Source organism: Schistocerca serialis, chromosome 4 (assembly GCF_023864345.2).
Source record: "Schistocerca serialis cubense isolate TAMUIC-IGC-003099 chromosome 4, iqSchSeri2.2, whole genome shotgun sequence".
In the NCBI taxonomy this organism is placed as follows: Eukaryota; Metazoa; Arthropoda; class Insecta; order Orthoptera; family Acrididae; genus Schistocerca; species Schistocerca serialis.
The window spans coordinates 207,607,106-207,625,874 of record NC_064641.1 but is presented as its reverse complement, the minus strand read 5'-3'; the positions used below and the strand labels follow the sequence as shown (position 1 = coordinate 207,625,874).

The window sequence follows — 18,769 nt, the reverse complement described above, 5'->3', positions numbered from 1 at the left end:
TCTCTGCACACTTTTTCATGTCTTACAGACTGCCGGTCTTAAGTGTAATCTACAAAAATCAAAATTTTTTCAGGCATCTATCACGTACTTGGGGTTGTCAACTCTCTCGGGATGGTATTCGTACATTTCAGCAAACTGTTTTGACCCTACCCTCTCCCGCGTTTTACGCTGTATTCAGAAGGGTTGGCCAGATCGTCCGTCTGCTAAGACTTCTGACCCGTTGTGGAACTACTATGCTTTGCGTTACCGCCTCATGGCTAGAGATGGTGTTATCCTCCTTTCCACCAAAAATGCTTCGCTGAGTGTTGTGGTACCTGTGTCTCTGCGTGCTTTGGTCTTGCGCCTCTTTCACCAAGGGCACTGGGGTGTCTCTCGCAAAAAATCTCTGGCGCGCCGTCACGTGTACTGGCCCGGCATCGACTCTGAAATCGCACACATAGTCACTACCTGCGGCCCTTGTGCATCACAGACCGCTGCCCCGAAGTCATCTTTGGCACCATGGCCTTCACCTGAGAAGCCCTGGGAGTGTATTCATGCTGACTTCGTGGGACCTTTTTTAGGTACTTATTGGCTTCTCATTACTGATGCCTACTCTTACTTTCCTTTCATTGTCCATTGCATGTCGCCTACCACCGTGGCAACCACCAATACTCTAGCTCGCATTTTCTCTTTGGAAGGCCTTCCCTCTACTATTGTAACTGATAATGGTCCGCAATTTGCCTCTTCCGATTTTGCGGATTTTTGCGCCTGTCATGGCGTCATGCATGTCACGGCCACTCTGTTCCATCTACAGTCAAACAGTGAGGCTGAATGACTGGTCCGCACATTTAAGGCTCAGATGAGGAAACTCCTGACTTCTTCTGCTGCTGATGATGTGCTTCTCCAATTTCTGGCTTCTTACCGTTTCACCCCCATGGGCAACCACAGCCCGGCTGAGCTCTTACATGGGCGACAGCCCCGCACGCTATTTCATCTTCTGCGGCCTTCCACTTCACGGCTGCAGGTGCCTTTGCTTGGCCGGTTCACCACCGAAGACCTTGTATGGGTATAGGGTTATGGCAGGCAGCCAAACTGGAGTCCTGGCCACATCTTACGACACCGTGGCCAACGCCTGTATGAAATCCAGACAGACACAGGTGTTGCAGTGCGTCATTCGGACCAGCTTCGGCCTCGTGTGCCGGCAACGCCTGTTCCGGATGCCGCTACACCACCTTCGGCTCTACCTGACACTCGGGATACTGGAATCTCTCATTACCCACAATGCAGTCCGCTCACCCCTCTCACCATCATATCGTTGCCAGCACAAGCACTGACGGCACTAGGAGACATGCCCATGCAGGAACCAAATGACAATCATCTGTCGGAGCAACTCTCATCGCCTCCTTCTCCTACGGACGCGGACATATCGCCCATGTCTCCTGTTATAACAACCAGACTTGCTGAAACAGGCAGATTGGTGCATGGGGCCCCAGCAGATTCAACCCCGACGTCTCCTGTCATCTTGACTCATTATCATCAGGGACGCTTTCGTCCGTATGGGAAGCCTCCTCCTCGAGACTTTATGGTCAGTCAAACAACACCTACATCAAGACCTGTGCAAAAAAAGGGGGGAAAAGTGTTATGACTCGCTGATCTTTCAAAGTGCTGCCGTGCAGTTACACGCGTCCTCTACATGCAGCGATGTCTGCCAGCCATGCAGCAGCAGCGCCACCTACGCGTCAGCCAGCCATCGGCCGCTAGACTCGGACTCAGTTATGATTTGACTGTTAAAGTGTACACACGTCTTACTCTGTTTACTTGATCTGTGGCTTTCATGTATTGCGTCTTCCTTGAAATATATTTGTTCAACTTGAAGTTATAACAGTAGCCACGTGCATTGTTATTACTTTTGAATTCGTACAGATTGTTAATAACAAATTTCATAAGTAATATATATATTGTGAGGCTACAGTGAAGATCTCTAGCTCTTTAAATAAGTGTCTGCAGGATGATCTTGGATGAGCTCCAGCAATTATTCTGATTACACACTTTTGTGCAATGAACACTCTTTTACTCAATGATGAGTTACCCCAGAATATGATGCCATAGGAAAGCAGAGAATGAAAATAGGCATGGTAAGCTAATTTACTCAGATGTATATCGCCAAACTTTGCAATGACCCTAATAGCATAAGTAGCTGAACTCAAACGTTTCAGCAGATCCTCAGTGTGTTTTTTCCAGTTCAACCCCTCATCAAAGCATACACCTAGAAATTTTGAATATTCTACCTTAGCTACCGATTTCTGATCGAAGTCTATATTTATCAATGATGTCATTCCATTTACTGTGTGGAACTATATATACTGTGTTTTATCAAAGTTTAATGAGAGCCCATTTGCAGAGAACCACTTAATGATTTTCTGAAAAACATTGTTTACAATTTCACCAGTTAATTCTTGTTTGTTGGATGTGATAGCTATACTTGTATCATCAGCAAAAAGTACCAGCTTTGCATCTTCGTGAATAAAGAATGGCAAGTCATTAATATATATTAAGAACAGCAGAGGACCAAAGACCGTACCTTCCGGCACCCCCTTCTCGATTGTTCCCCAGTTTGAGAAATCACCAGTTTTTTTGCATATTATGTGAGCTGCTTATTTCAACTTTATGCACTCTTCCAGTTAGGTATGATTTAAACCATTGGAGCACTGTCTCATTCATATCACAGTATTTGAGCTTATCTAGAAGTATTCCATGATTTACACAATCAAAAGCCTTTGATAGATCACAAAAAATCCCAACGGGTGACTTCTGGTTACTCAGAGCATTTAATATTTCATTAGTGAAAGTATATATAGCATTTTCCATTGAAAAACCCTTTTGGAAACCAAACTGACATTTTGTTAAAACTTTATTTTTTCAAAGGTGTGAAGTTACTCTACAATACATTACTTTTTCAAAAATTTTGGATAAGGCAGTCAGAAGAGGGATTGGGCGGTAGTTGTTGATATCAGACATATCCCCTTTTTTTATGCAGTGGTTTAACAATGGCGTACTTCAGTCTATCTGGGAACTTACCCTGCTTCAGAGAGCTATTACATGTGTGGCTAAGAATTCTACTTATTTCTTGGGAACAAGCTTTTATTATCCTGCTGGAAATGCCATCAGTTTGATATGAGCTTTTATTCTTGAGAGAGTTTATTATCTTCCTAATTTCAGCAGGAGCGGTGGGTGGAATTTCAATTGTATCAAACGGTGTGGGTAAGACCTCTTCCATTAACTGCCTTGCTTCTTCTAATGAACATTTAGATCCCTATTTTCTCTACAACATTTAAAAAATGATTATTCAAAATGTTTTCGACTTCCGGCTTGTTGTTTATCAAATTTCCATTCGCTTTGATGATCCTGTACTCTTGGTTGCCAGTCTCAAAAGTGTTGGTCCAGTGCTCTCTTCTTCAGATGTCCAACATTTCTTTTGTAATATTCTGACGTGATGTTAGTCCTCATCTTTGGAAGACTGGCACTGTACATTCCTGTAACATGGTTCTTCCTACAATTTAAGTAGATGAGAGATGTAATTTTTGCAACCCACTGTCCCAGCGTGTACTCCCCAAAGATGCAATTCCACAGAACTCCCAGTTTTTGATGCTACAAGGTGTCACATTACTGAATGCCCATTTCAAAATGTCTGTAGGAACTCATGTACAGACAGATGTGATAAGGTACGAGATGAATCCATACATTAGAGTGTACTGCTTTATTTACACATTGTATATACACTGTTGTGGACTGAGTATCCTGGTATAACACAGGTAGAGTCGAGACAAAAACTGGCAGAGAGTATCAACTCAGTACCAATTGATAGTCTGAGATGTTGTATTGAGGATCCTTGCTGGTTGAATCTCCATGGAGCCTCCCTCCCCCCCCCCCCCCTCTCCCTCTCCATAATGTAACACAGGCTGAGTATAGACTAAACTGGCAGAGTGTATCTATTCAGTGGCACTCGACACTCAGAGATGTTATGTTGGGGAGTAGGGAGTCTCACTGGTCAAGTCCTCACAAGCCTATAAAAAAACTATGGCTGTGAAAAGATGACACTTTACATTGTCAGCATGCATCACATGTAGTGGTTGCTCTCTTAAGTCATAACATCTGCAATTGTCATTTTCAGACATTCATTACTCATTCCTTTCTGGTGCCCTTTATCAAGCCAATGGTGGTCAGTACTTGTATGGTACTTATACAATTTTGTAGAAAACCAGCCACACTCATATACAGGCGGTGTTTCTGATGGGATCTCCACTCACCAAACATTCATATACAAATAGCAACAATGGTACACAGTTGTTTTCTGCACAACATTATATAATAAACAATGTAATAAACTTGGACAAATCATTACTGCATCTTATCTTGCTCTTATTTTCCACCCAAGCCTATTTCCAATTTTTGTGTTACTATTTATGTACCTAAAACTAAATATTGTATCAATTTTGCTGATATCAATCTCTGACCTTCATTTCTAATAATGGAAATGCTTTACTCACATTTTTGGTATATTACGTATGTCATGGTCCAGTGTGACAAGCAGTCATTTATTCTATTCTTTATAAACTGCACACAAGAAAATCTTATATGGTATAATGAATTATAGTTCTAATTATCAGCACTCACTTCTGCATAAAAAAACAGCCCCTACAATCACTTTTCACCATTTTCTTATCTTCACAACATGTTATTTTACATGATGTTATTAAATGTGTAGGTAAATACAAAATATTGATTTAATGAAATTTCTGCATTTATTTTGCAGTGTTATACCTTGTTCAGTATTCTGTGACAGAGTGGAACATCTGTATAGTCAGAAACAACAGTTCAATGCAGAGGAGTAAGTAAAAATGAACATTTAAAAAATTATATAATCTTGTCAATATTATAAAAAGGATAAACTGTTAATCACTTTATAGAGGGGATACTGAGCTGTAGACAGACACAAAGAAAAGACAGCTACACATTTGAGCTTTTGGCCAAAATGTTTTTTTCTAGAGTAGAGAATACACATGTATTCACACAAACGTAACTTGCATACATATGACCACAATCTCTGGCCATTGAGGTAAATTCAGTGGCCTCAGCAGCCAGAGACAGTGGTCAGGTGCGTGTGAGTTCTACTTGTGTGACTGCGTGTGTGTTTTCTACTTGAAAAGAAATCCTTTTGGCCAAAAACTCAAATGTAAATCAGTTTTTTGTTGTGCCTGTTGTAATCTACCCCCTCCTTCCTGGTTGCTACTATTGTTCACCAATTTGCAAAGCTTTTTCTGAAGATTTGACAGGAGTAAGATTACAATAAACTTTTTAGTTTACTTATATTTTCTTGTAGAGTTGGCTCCAGTTGTTCTTGCCTGGGGGTCTGATTCTTGAAGCTGAAATTCTCACATTTTAGGTTCTCATGGTTCAATTGATCTCAATAATTTTGAATAATGTCATTTTGTTTTTACGTTAATTTATTTTGTCACATTTTAATATATCACACAGTCTTTTGAATTTTCACGTTAACATAGCTGAAATTACATAGTTTGCCCAAAATACACAACTATGTCTAATCTAATTGGAGGCATGCTTACTACCACTTCATTTCCAAAGGGTTTACAATTTTTCTTGAGAAATGAATTTTTATTAAGTTCAGTTATTACTTCATAAAGGAATCCAGAAATAAACATATTAAACAATCATTGCATAATTAATAATAAAAATTTTAAGTGTGCCAAATAGTTTGTAATTTCAAATGTTTCTAAAAAAAAAAAAAAAAAAAAATCAACTGTACATTCAGAGCTAGTACATATTGATTGTAACAACGAAAATAGAATAATTCCTTTTCACATATTTTAGCTTAAAATATAACATATTGTTTATAACATTATATGAAATTTTTCATAAAAACAGCTGAGATAATATTGACATGTTCAAAATTCGAAAAAATATAACTGGTATTGACTACTACTATTGAGGAAAAGTAATGCTAGAGGAGGATTTGTCCCTTTACACTGTCTGTAACTCAGCATCCCATTATATGGAGAGTAGCGATCTATCCTTTTCATAATATTGTCATTATTCTGTCCTAGATTTTCCATTATTTGATGTAACCTTGTCATCTTTTTAAAAAGAAATTAGTCTCAAACCATTACCATGAGTGTGTACCTCTGGGGAAGATCTGTTCTATGCACCCATCCAGCACATCCTATTACAGTTCATGCATAGGCATGTGCTGTCATATCACAGGCTGAGTGACCAGTGAAAGCAGTCATATTCACAAGCCCTGGTGTATTTGTTTTACAGTCTTTTAAATGGGAAAGACAACCAGTTGAGTGTCTACCTGAATGAATAGACACTGCCAAACTGGGTCAAAAGAAGACTTGAGCACCCAGTGGCATAGCACAACATTCCTAACTTCAGTAGTTGCTTCACTGCCTATTTTTGAAACATTGCTTGGGATTGGCTTAAAAATATCTGCACTTATACTTTAATATCAGATCGATGCCAAATCAGTTTAAAATAGCTCTTCAACTATTGTCAAACAAAATTGAGGGAAACTCAGTGGACGCCCAGCAGTTTACTTTCCTGTAGCACTTTTAAGTATATATTATAAACTGGTCAACAGGCTCCTATATAATACATGTACAAACAAATTGACATTGTCATTCCTCCTGATCAAGTGAGAGAGGGAATAATAAAAATCATGATGATAAATATAGTGATAGTAACCAAATAAGTAATAAATTCCAGAAAAGGAGAGAGGCAAAGTTTTTTCAATAAACAACAGTAGGTCAAGAAACAACAATGCCCTGATGTTTGTTAACATGGCAACGAATAACAATACTCCATGACTATAAGTATTTCTACCATTGGAAACTATGGTAGTAGTAGGAAATTGAGAATATCCTGGAGGGGAGGCCAGGATTCAGGGCATGTCAGTGTAAGATTGTGCCTTTACATTGACCAGCTCATAGCATTTACACAAACACTTCCCATGAATAAATTGTTATGACAGTGCCACAACATTTAACAGTGTGCGCAAACGGCGATAGAGGCGCTCCGCAACTCGGCTGAGCGCAGGAGCGCCACCTAGCTACGAACGGCGCCGGCTGCATGTCACGGCACGGCAGTCGAATAGGAGATACTGAGTTGTTATCATGTGACGAGATATTGTTCCTAAGTGAGTGTGTTTGAATATCCACGCAATTATTGGTGATTAAGGGTTATAACACTTTTTGGCGATGAGGATGGGATATTTTCACTGCGTTGTGGATTTGTGTGTTCGTGACAGGGCAGACATGGAACAGCTTATGCAAACACTCATTGAACAACAAACACAACTGACGGCTGCTATTCAGGCACAACAAACACAGCTGACGGCTGCTATTCAGGCGTTGTGGACGTCGCTTACTCATCGTCTGTCTTCCTCTTCTCCGCCTCCATTCCCTCCTTACGACGAGGCCGCTGAAGACAGGGAGGATTATGAGAAGCGTTTGCGGCAACACTTCTTGGCTTTTGGCATTGTCGACGCTCCTATGTGTAAGTCGTTATTTCTATCTTGGATTTCCCCACGGATCTATCAGCTGCTATCTCAGTTAGCCCCTCTGCAGGAACCTGCCTCTCTGTCCTTCCAAGAAATGTGTGACTTATTGTCTAACTATTACCAAAAAAACACCCACGTCGTTGCCGCCTGCGTGGCGTTCTACCGGTGTCGTAAACAGCCCCATCAATCTTACCGGGCTTGGGCGGCGGAACTACACGGTCTGAGTAGGAAATGTCAGTTTGTCACGGACACTCATCATGAGTCTTACGCTGATTCAATGGTTAGGGATGCTATTCTATGGCCTGCTCCTGATAAAGAAGTTTGGCAACGTGCCCTACAACTGCCAAACCCGTCGTTGTCGGAAGTTCTAAACATTGCTCAATCCTTTGAAGTGTCTCATGCCGCTGGCATGCAAATAGACGCGTGGTGTGATGTAGGCACTGTACAGTCAACTTTCGACACAGACAATTTGCCTGTTTCACAGGAGAATGAAGATGTGGCGGCAGTTCACTCGCGTAAACAACGTCGCGTTGGGCCGCAACGCTTGCAGTGACAACAGCAACGACAGAAGCAGGTTCGTTCCGCACCTCCTTCGTACAGCATGACAGGGCCGCGTGTACAAAACGTTGGGCAACGTGTAATTCATGTAGGAAAAAACGCCACATTGCTTCTGTGTGTCAGTCCCCTAAAGTTCCTGTCGACGAGGACGAGGCATTGGACATGGATGTTAACTGTGTGCTTTCTCAAACAAATAAGTTGTTTGTTACAGTTCGTGTTCTGGATAAAGACATTCGCATGCAAGTGGACACTGGATCTGCAGTAACTGTCATTAATTCTCGCACGTATTTGGAGTTGGGCTCCCCTCCCTTGTCTCCAGTTACGCGAAATCTGAGAACTTATAATAAACAGAAAATTCCTATCATTGGCCAGTTTGATGCTTCCACTGCCTACAAGTCTGTTGTTAGGCCCCTCACGTTTTATGTGGTGGATCATGCGGGCACTGAAAACCTGTTCGGTTATGATGCTTTCCAGTTGTTCGGGTTCTCCATTGATGATGATATGCACCTCATATCTGAGGATATTCCGTATCAACAGCTGGATGGATTGTGTTCTGAATTTTCGTCTGTGTTCTCTGCTGGTCGGTCGTGCCAAGGATTTTGAAGCCCACATTACTCTTAAACCTACAGCTTGCCCTAAGTTTTTCTGGGCACGCCCTATTCTGGTGGCGTTGTGTGCACCTGTCCAGGCTGAGACAGACAGGTTAACAGTTTCAGGGATTCTCCTTCCTGTTACCTCCAGTGAATGGGCATCGCCAATCATGGTGGTTTCTAAACCAAACGGGAGTTTGTGATTGTGTGGTGATTTTAAAGCCACTGTCAATGCTCAGAGCCTCATTGACACTTATCCTCTTCCCTGTCCTGAGGAGTTATTTACCAAGCTCGCTGGGGGCCAGTTCTTTTCCAAACTTGACTTATCGGAGACGTACCATCAGTTGCCGTTGGATGCTTCTTCCAAGGAATTTCTCGTCATCAACACTCCTTGTGGGTTGTATCAGTACCAGCAGTTACCATTTGGTGTCGCTAGTGCGCCGGCCATTTTTCAGCGGTTTTTGGAACAGCTCACGGCTTCCGTTCCTGGCTGCATAAACTATCTGGATGACATTGTTGTCATGGGGGCCTCCACTGAGGAGCGCCTTCGCAATTTGCGTTCACTGTTTTGGTTTTTGCATTCGGCTGTGTTGAGGTGCAATCTGGACAAGTCACAGTTCTTCCAACCCTCCGTTGTGTATCTTGGTTTCCACTTGTCCTGTGAGGGTATACGTCCTATACGTCAGCATGTTGCGGCCATTAACACTCTACCCCGGCCGTCTACGGTCAAAAGAACTTCAGGCGTTTCTAGGCAAGATTGCTTATTATCACAAATTCATTCCATCCGCGGCGGCGGTAGCTCATCCTCTGCATCAGCTGTTACGCAAAAACGTCCCTTTCTGTTGGTCCGATGAATGTGAGCAGGCTTTTGTCTACCTGAAGGCTCATTTGCAATCGGTGCCTTGTCTTGCCACATTCCGTCCGGGTCAGCACTTGGTTCTGGCGACTGACGCGTCACAGCATGGCCTAGGGGCTGTTCTCGCCCATCGGTATGAGGATGGGTCGGAACGACCCATCACCTATGCTTCCAAGACCCTCAATGATGCGCAACAGCGTTACTCTCAAATCGAAAAGGTGGCGCTCGCTATCATTTATGCTCTAAAAAAGTTCAGCGTTTTTTTGTATGGTTCTAAGTTTCACCTCATCACCGACCACAAGCCGCTGGTCTCTCTGTTCAGCCCATCGGCGTCGCTTCCGGATAAGGCAGCTCACCGCCTGCAACGTTGGGCCTTATACTTGTCTCGTTTTCACTATGAGATTCACTATTGCCCAGCACGCCAACGCTGACGCATTGTCGCGATTGCCGATGGGCCCCGACCCGGTTTTCGATCGTGATGAACTACTCTGTTTCCACATTGATGAGGAAGAACATCGTGCGGTCGAGGGTTTTCCACTTACAGGTTCACAGGTCACATCGGCTACTGTGCGGGACCCGGTCCTGCGTCATGTGATCGGTTTTGTTCAACGGGGTTGGCCGGACAGGACCAAGGGCCGGGCATTGGATCCCCTTCGCAACTACCATGCCTTGTGCCTTCGTCTGTCTGTTCGTGATGGTGTTGTTCTTCTGGCCACGGATGGCGCATCTCCATGGGTCGTGGTGCCAGCCTCTCTTCGCAAAGATGTTCTCAAATTGTTGCATGAAGGCCATTGGAGAATTTCTCGGACTAAGTCCCTGAACCCGCAGGCACGTTTATTGGCCCGGTATTGATTCAGACATCGCCCACATGGTTGCTGCTTGTGGTCAGTGTGCTCAACAACTGGCTGCACCTCGTACAATGCCCTCTCCGTGGCCTGATCCGGCGCAGCCATGGGAACGGGTGCACACTGACTTTGCCGGCCCCTTCCTCTGTACTTATTGGCTACTGTTGATTGATGCCTTCTCGAAGTTTCCGTTTGTTGTTCGATGTCCGTCGCCCACCACTGCGGCGACGTCGCTGGCTTTGTCCAAAATCTTTGCGCTAGAAGGTCTTCCATCCACGATCGTCACAGACAATGGCCCTCAGTTCTCTTCGCAGGCCTTCCGTGATTTTTGTACTGGACAAGGGATTCATCATGTTACAGCACCGCCCTTCCATCCGCAATCGAATGGGGAGGTCGAGCGCCTTGTCCGCACTTTCGAAAGCCAGATGAAAAAATTCCACAGATGACGCTCTGCTACAGTTTCTGAGTTCTTATCGCTTCACGCCTCTGGGTGATCCCAACCCTGCTGTACTCTTGCATGGCTGCCAACCGCGCACTCTACTGCACCTGCTTCACCCTGTCAGGTCTTGTGCTGTGTCCCCTAGTGCGGGAAAATACTCAGTGGGCGCCGACATGTGTGCACGAGGGTATGGATCTCGCCCTAAATCGATTCCAGGGGTGGTCAAGGCTCTTCACGGCCGCCGGCTTTGTGAAATACGTACGGACGACGGCATGGTTGTTCGCCATTACGACCAGATGCTCCCACGAGTGGTGGCCATGCCGGTGCCACCGCCCCTTCCTTCGCCTCTGCCAGCCCGAGAAGCCAGTCCTATCGCTGCTGCCACTCTACCGTACGTGTTGATGCAGCCGACGTCGCTACTGCTTCCGAGTACGCCGGAACCAGCCCCAGTCGCGACCCCACCTTCTCTGGGACCCATCTCGCTGGAGCATACCCCCAGGTCCACGACACCTATGGATGCTGCTCCAGAGTTTTCACCCATCATTTCGTCCACGAGGCACGTTCCATGCACGAGCTTCCATCCTGGACATTTTTGACCATACTCTCGTGTCTCTCTGCGGGATCTTCTCGAGGCCTCACAAGAGGCCATGGATGTCTCCGCACTGTCCATGTCTCCAAGGAAGTGAGTGTTATTTTGTTTCAAGGGGGGAAAAGTGTTGTGGCAGTGCCATGACATTTAACAGTGCCGCCACGACAGTATGTGCAAATGGCGATAGAGGCGCTCCACAACTCAGCTGAGAGCAGGAGCACCACCTAGCTACAAATGACACCGGCCACATGTCATGGCATGGCAGTCGAATAAGAGATACTGAGTTGTTATCTTGTGACGAGCTATTGTTCCTCAGTGAGTGTGTTTTAATATCCACACAATTATTGGTGATTAAAGGTTATAACAGGAATGGTTACTAGAGGAAGGAGAACAGAATTAGACTAACAAGAATAGTAAATCTTTATTAACAGGAGACATAAATAATCATAAAATTGATGTCTACATAGATGCAAGTACTGAAATTTCACTTGTATCAGAATCTTTTCTAGAGATATTAAAACAAAGAGCAGTGTATACCACACTTCCAGTGACTGGAGTGCCAAATGTGGATTTACATTTGCTATCTGGTTGATTAGCATCTAACTACAGATTACTATTAGACTTTGCTACAAAAGAGTTAAGGCATAAATATAATAACCATAACTGTATAGTAAAATTTAAGAACTGAAACCTGATGGATAGGAAGAATTATGAAATACATTTAATTGCCACATTGAAAATGATAAATTCAGAGAATCAAACTAGTTCCCAAGAGGTATTGCAGGCACAGCTTATGAATCATCTTTATTAATTTGTATAAGTTATTGTTACAATATGAAACAGTATTTTCAGATAAACCAGGATTACTGGGGGACTAAGTATGTAGTTTTAAGACGAAGGACAAAATACCTTTTTTTGCAAACCATACTTAGTGCTCTTGAGTATACCCACAGCAGTACAAGAAGAGATAGATAAAATGATTGAAAATAATATCATGGAACATATCCTTAGCATTTGCAATAATTTATTATTGATGGTACCAATAAAGCTACAGGAGGAGTCTGTTTGATGCTCGATGCTCGAACACTAAATGAACATATATAGAAACAGAAAGAGACTAACCAGTTAGTATTGATGACATTTTGATGAAATTCAAACAACTGAGGTATTTTAGTTCAGTGGAGATGACTATGGGATACTGGCAGGTGTTACTTGAATCTTCTAGGAAATTTACAGCTTTTTTGTATGAAGGTAAGTCTTATCAGTTTAAGGTTTTGCTGTTTGGTCCCAACACTTCAGCATCAGTATTCACAGAGCTTTAAACGTGGCATTAGGAAAGGAATTGTTGCAAGATCTAATCATCTATGTGAATGTCATATAGTTAGTATCCAAAACTTTGGAGAAACATTGTACTGTACTTACAAAAACTGTAGGCAGGTTTTACATAAAATGCATTGTGATTAGAAACTTACCGGCAGATTAAAACTGTGTATCGGACTGAGACTCAAACTCGGGACCGAGTTCAAGTCTCGGTCCGGCACACAGTTTTAATCTGCCAGGAAGTTTCATATCGGTGCACACTCCTCTGCAGAGTGAAAATCTCATTCTGGAGGCATTATGATTAAGTTATCTAAGTCACATTTCAGCAGGGAAGAATTAAAGTTTTTATTTTATGGTAGAGGTAAATGGTAAAAAGGTGATCCAGAGTGGATTTGTGCAATCAAAGATTGTCTGGCACCTAAGAACACTTAGCAATTAAGTCATTTCTTGGATTAGTAGTGTTTGATGATCCATGTTTGTTAAAACTTATTAAGCAAAGATTGAAATGGGTTTGGGGAGATGAGGAATCAGAAGTTTTCAACAACATTAAATTAGCATTAGTCAATGCACCTACTGTATATTGAAAAATCCATGTATGGATAAACCATTTAAATTTAGTGCTGATGCTTTGGAATATGGAGTGGCTTGTGAACTGTTTGAAGGTGAATGGTATCCTACTACAGGATAACATAATGTACTAGCATTTTCCAGTAGCGCTTTGACCAAACATGAATTGAATTATACGGCAACAGAAAAAGAGTTACACTCCAGGAAATGGAACACATTGACACCGGTGCGTCAGACCCACCATACTTGCTCCGGACACTGCGAGAGGGCTGTATAAGCAATGATCACACGCACGGCACAGCGGACACACCAGGAACCGCGGTGTTGGCCGTCGAATGGCGCTAGCTGCGCAGCATTTGTGCACTGCCGCCGTCAGTGTCAGCCAGTTTGCCGTGGCATACGGAGCTCCATCGCAGTCTTTAACACTGGTAGCATGCCGCGACAGCGTGGACGTGAACCGTATGTGCAGTTGACGGACTTTGAGCGAGGGCGTATAGTAGGCATGCGGGAGGCCGGGTGAACGTACCGCAGAATTGCTCAACACGTGGGGCGTGAGGTCTCCACAGTACATCGATGTTGTCGCCAGTGGTCGGCGGAAGGTGCACGTGCCCGTCAACCTGGGACCGGACCACAGGGACACACGGATGCACGCCAAGACCGTAGGATCCTACGCAGTGCCGTAGGGGACCGCACCACCACTTCCCAGCAAATTAGGGACACTGTTGCTCCTGGGGTATCGGCGAGGACCATTCACAACCGTCTCCATGAAGCTGGGCTACGGTCCCGCACACCGTTAGGCCGTCTTCCACTCACGCCCCAACATCGTGCAGCCCGCCTCCAGTGGTGTCGCGACAGGCATGAATGGAGGGACGAATGGAGACCTGTCGTCTTCAGCGATGAGAGTCGCTTCTGCCTTGGTGCCAATGATGGTCGTATGCGTGTTTGGCACCGTGCAGGTGAGCGCCACAATCAGGACTGAATACGACCGAGGCACACAGGGCCAACACCCGGCATCATGGTGTGGGGAGCGATCTCCTACACTGGCCGTACACCACTGGTGATCATCGAGGGGACACTGAATAGTGCACGGTACATCCAAACCGTCATCGAACCCATCGTTCTACCATTCCTAGACCGGCAAGGGAACTTGCTGTTCCAACAGGTCAATGCACGTCCGCATGTATCCCGTGCCACCCAACGTGCTCTAGAAGGTGTAAGTCAACTACCCTGGCCAGCAAGATCTCCGAATCTGTCCCCCATTGAGCATGTGTGGGACTGGATGAAGCGTCGTCTCACGCGGTCTGCACGTCCAGCACGAACGCTGGTCCAACTGAGGTGCCAGGTGGAAATGGCATGGCAAGCCATTCCACAGGACTACATCCAGCATCTCTACGATCGTCTCCATGGGAGAATAGCAGCCTACATTGCTGCGAAAGGTGGATATACACTGTACTAGTGCCGACATTGTGCATGCTCTGTTGCCTGTGTCTATGTGCCTGTGGTTCTGTCAGTGTGATCATGTGATGTATCTGACCCCAGGAATGTGTCAATAAAGTTTCCCCTTCCTGGGACAATGAATTCACGGTGTTCTTATTTCAATTTCCAGGAGTGTATTAGCCATAGTCTGGAGCATACAAATGCCTTAATCTGGAGCATATAAATGTTTCAGACTTTGAAATGGGGATCCAAAATGGTGGTGTATACTGATTATCAAGCTGTAGCATTTCTCATGGAATGTTGGTTAGGAGACTGATACAATTGGTGTTATTGATTTCATGACCATTCTGCAGTAGAGGTTTCTGGTCAACTTTCATAAGGGGGGGTGGAGCAACACACATATTTGTGCTAGTAGAGTGCTGGTGCAACTATGTTAAGCTCTACACTATCAAAAAGTAAGTGCTGAAGCAGTATTTCACTGTTTGAGAGAATGTTTCAGAGATGTCGGAAAACCACTCAAATTACTTATCAATAATAGTCTACCATGTATTAGTCAGACATTTATAGAACTTTTAGCATGGAAACAAGTAAAATATATAGTGATTTCTAAATATCACCCACAAAGTAGTCCCTGTGAAGAATAGTGAATGAAATTTCATGACTTTGTAGGGCATATTGTTCCACAAAGCATACATCATGGGCATAATTAATTTCTGAATTTCAGATACTGATAAATGAATTACTGCACATGACAATGGGATTATCAAATTTACAGGTAATGAATAAAAGAACCATTGTTAAATGTGTTTAGTTGGCCCAAAGGGGAAGAATTAACTATAGATGAAGTACAGAGGTGAGCAGAGAATAACCTACTATATAATGCTCAACAACATCTGTGGTGGCAGAACAATATTGCCCATGTACCGGAATTAGAAACTGATGATTTAGTTTTAACATGTGATCATCATTTATGTTCTTAACATTAAAAAAGGGACAAATAAATTTTTTCCTAAATGTGTGGGACCACATCAAGTAAATGGTATACCACAGCCTAAAGCCGTTGTTCTTAGTAGAGCTGGAAAGTGGTAAAGAAAAGGAATTATATAATGTAGAAATGGTGAAACAACTTCAGCCCAGAGTATAACTAGCTGATATTCGTTAACATGGCATCAATGTAAATAATTTTAAGTGTTATTTGTTTAGAGTAAGTAAATAAATCAATCAAGATAAAAGTTTTCTTGATGATTCACAAAGAAAAACAAATGACGTGGTATCGAACACTCAAAGGTTGTGGACTACATGCACATACAGGGTGTGATTCAAAAGTTTCAAGACTTAACTAAGAACTACAAATTTATTGGACATTTAAGTACAGTGGACTAAAATTCTTCTAAATATGATCCTTCAGCATCAACACAGTGCTGCCAGTGCATTTTCCACTGTTTGTAGCCCTTCTGGAAGGCCTTCAGCGTCCTGCTGTCAAGGGCTCTCATTGAAGCCTGCTGGATGGCACCGATGGAGGCGAATTGCTTCCCTTTGAGGCCTGTCTTGATTCAGGGGGAAGAGGAAAACATCACTTGGAGCCAAGTCAGGGCTGTAGGGTGGCTGCGACAGTGTTGTCACGTTGAACTTGACCAAAACTTTGGCAGCGTCATGCATATGTGTGAGCAGGCACGTTGTCGTGGTGGAGAATCCAATTGCCCTTAATTGCTGGGTGGACACGGCAAACTTGATCCCCCAGTGTTAAAATTCACCTGTGACAGTATGTCCATGAGCAACAAATTCCTTGTGAGTCACTCCTTTACCATAAAAAAGAAACAATCAGCATACACGCCACAAACGACTTGCTCATGGAAGCTTTCTTGGGCTTCAGCAAGGAAGCAGTGCGCCATTCTGAGCTTTGACACTTCAACTCAGGATCGTACTTGTAGACCCAGGTCTCATCACCAGTAACCACTTTCTCCAGAAGGTTCAGATCAACATTCAACCGTTGGAGCATTCCCTGGAAAACAGTCATGCACCATTTCTTCTGATCCACCGACAAAACTTTTGGCACCAGTTTGGTACACACTTTTCGCATCATCAAATTCTCTGTCACAATCCTCCACACTGTACTCTGACTGAGTCCCAGTTTTCGGCAATTAATCTAGTACTAAGATGAGATCATTGTTTAAAAGTTCCTGCGCTCTCTCTCCACATTTTGATCCATTTGGCTTGATGATGGCCTCCCATGGTGGTCGTCATTTTCAACATTCCTGTGGCCATCTTTGAAACATTTGTGCCACATGAAAACCATTGTGTAGGACATGGCTTCTTCCTTAAAGGCCTCTTGAATCATACCGAGAGTCTCCGTGGCGGTTTTGTTCAGTCCCACGCAAAACTTAATCGCATAATGCTGCTCCAAGTGCTGTCCCATTTTCACCTCTTCCACTTTTCAATCAAGGTCAATGACACACACTCATTCTGTTAGTGATGTGCACTCTCCAGGGTTCCAGACGCAACTGCCACAGTGTCATTTCGTTCCCTGAGGCCCTCCACTACTTTCCCCTCCCAGCGGACCCGGTCCGCGTGCGCTCTCCTCCTCAGAAATGAATCAGTCTTGAAACTTCTGAATCACACCTTGTATATGGGTAACCTGGAGGATCAAAAGGACATCAGAAAAGATGTTAGCTCAGTCACTTTTTTGGAAGGAGGAATACAATAGTGTAATCATCTTTTCTTATAGGTCAATAGATGACTAGCTAACACTGAAGAGGTGCAGTGATCACTCATATAGGGTAAAAAGGGAATGTGATAGAAATACAAGTATATGTAAAAAAAACATGGAGGAGGCCTTAAAAAAGTAGATCATGAATTGACTAGGAAGTCAGAAATGTCAGGTGGATAATACATTAGAAGGAAAGTTGGTTAGTATATACAATATTCCCACTATATAGGAATGAGGATACACAACACACAGCAGCAGCTGAATGACATGGTGCAAAGACACATGTGGCAGCTCATTATCTTTCAAGTTACTGATCCTTTTTCAGAATGTAAATATTCTCTTCCTCCCCCTTCTCTACCTTTATCACTGTTTCTCTTTATCTCGCATACACTCATAAGGAACTTTGTGTGTATTGGGGGAGGGGGTGGGGGTGGGGGGTGCTTAACTGTAAAAATTGTGGTAAACCAAAAGCTAGTGGAAGTTTTTGTTCCATTACATGTGTCTGTGCACCACACAGAGTTCAGCTGCAGGTCAGTTGTCTATTCTCATCTTTATTAATTTGTTCCATCCTGGAATTTTGATTATCAGAATAGTTCCACTATATTTCCTTATGTGTGCAGTTGTATTCATAACTTGGTGCAGTTACACTGTAGAAGTAAACTATTTATCGGATATTTCAATTTGGAATGTGTCTGTAAAGAGAACACCTCTTTAAAACTAAATATTGACATTTCTACAAAGAGAATACTAAAATTATATCAAACAAGTGCTGTATTCATCAGAGAGATTCCAATATATTTTTCCAGTTTTATGGTGATTATATGCTAGTAAAAACACTATAGGTCTCTTTGCAGCATTATAATCTAAATAATAATTTACTTTATTCCTGGAAGACATAGATAAGACTGTAAGCTGTAAAGTTTGTCCATTTTCAGCATGAAGTTGACTATTCCAGCGTGGGGAGGCTCCTTTACATCACTACAACCAGAATCATCTGTTATTGGTGCTATAGAAGGGGTTACAGCTCAAGCAGAGTTCTCATTTGACTTCCTGATATTGTTGTTAATTGCTGGGTAAGTATAAACAGTATAGTAGCAATAATGGGATGTTTCTGTGCTTGTTATAGCGCATATTGTCCCTCTGCTCTTCTGCTGTGTCTCTGAACTCCTCAGAGACAGTTAAAGCATCAGTTATCAACTGTAGGAAAATGTTATAAAAATTTCATAGACAGAAATATGAAGCACCTGTGTTTGATGTTCTAAAAAGCATGAAGGCTCATGTAATATTTTGCACCAGAAGCTGACAG

The 18,769-nt window shown here is 43.2% G+C and overlaps 1 protein-coding gene across 1 annotated transcript in view; it reads left to right on the top strand.

The window, feature by feature from the left end:
- The window catches only part of LOC126475493 (uncharacterized), a 248,704-nt gene that overhangs the window by 78,905 nt on the left and 151,030 nt on the right, over positions 1-18,769 (top strand). Inside the window, exons 4-5 of the mRNA XM_050103399.1 lie at positions 4,793-4,867; positions 18,399-18,536. Coding sequence (XP_049959356.1) covers positions 4,793-4,867; positions 18,399-18,536 — 213 coding nt within the window. The remainder of the gene's footprint in view (positions 1-4,792; positions 4,868-18,398; positions 18,537-18,769) is intronic.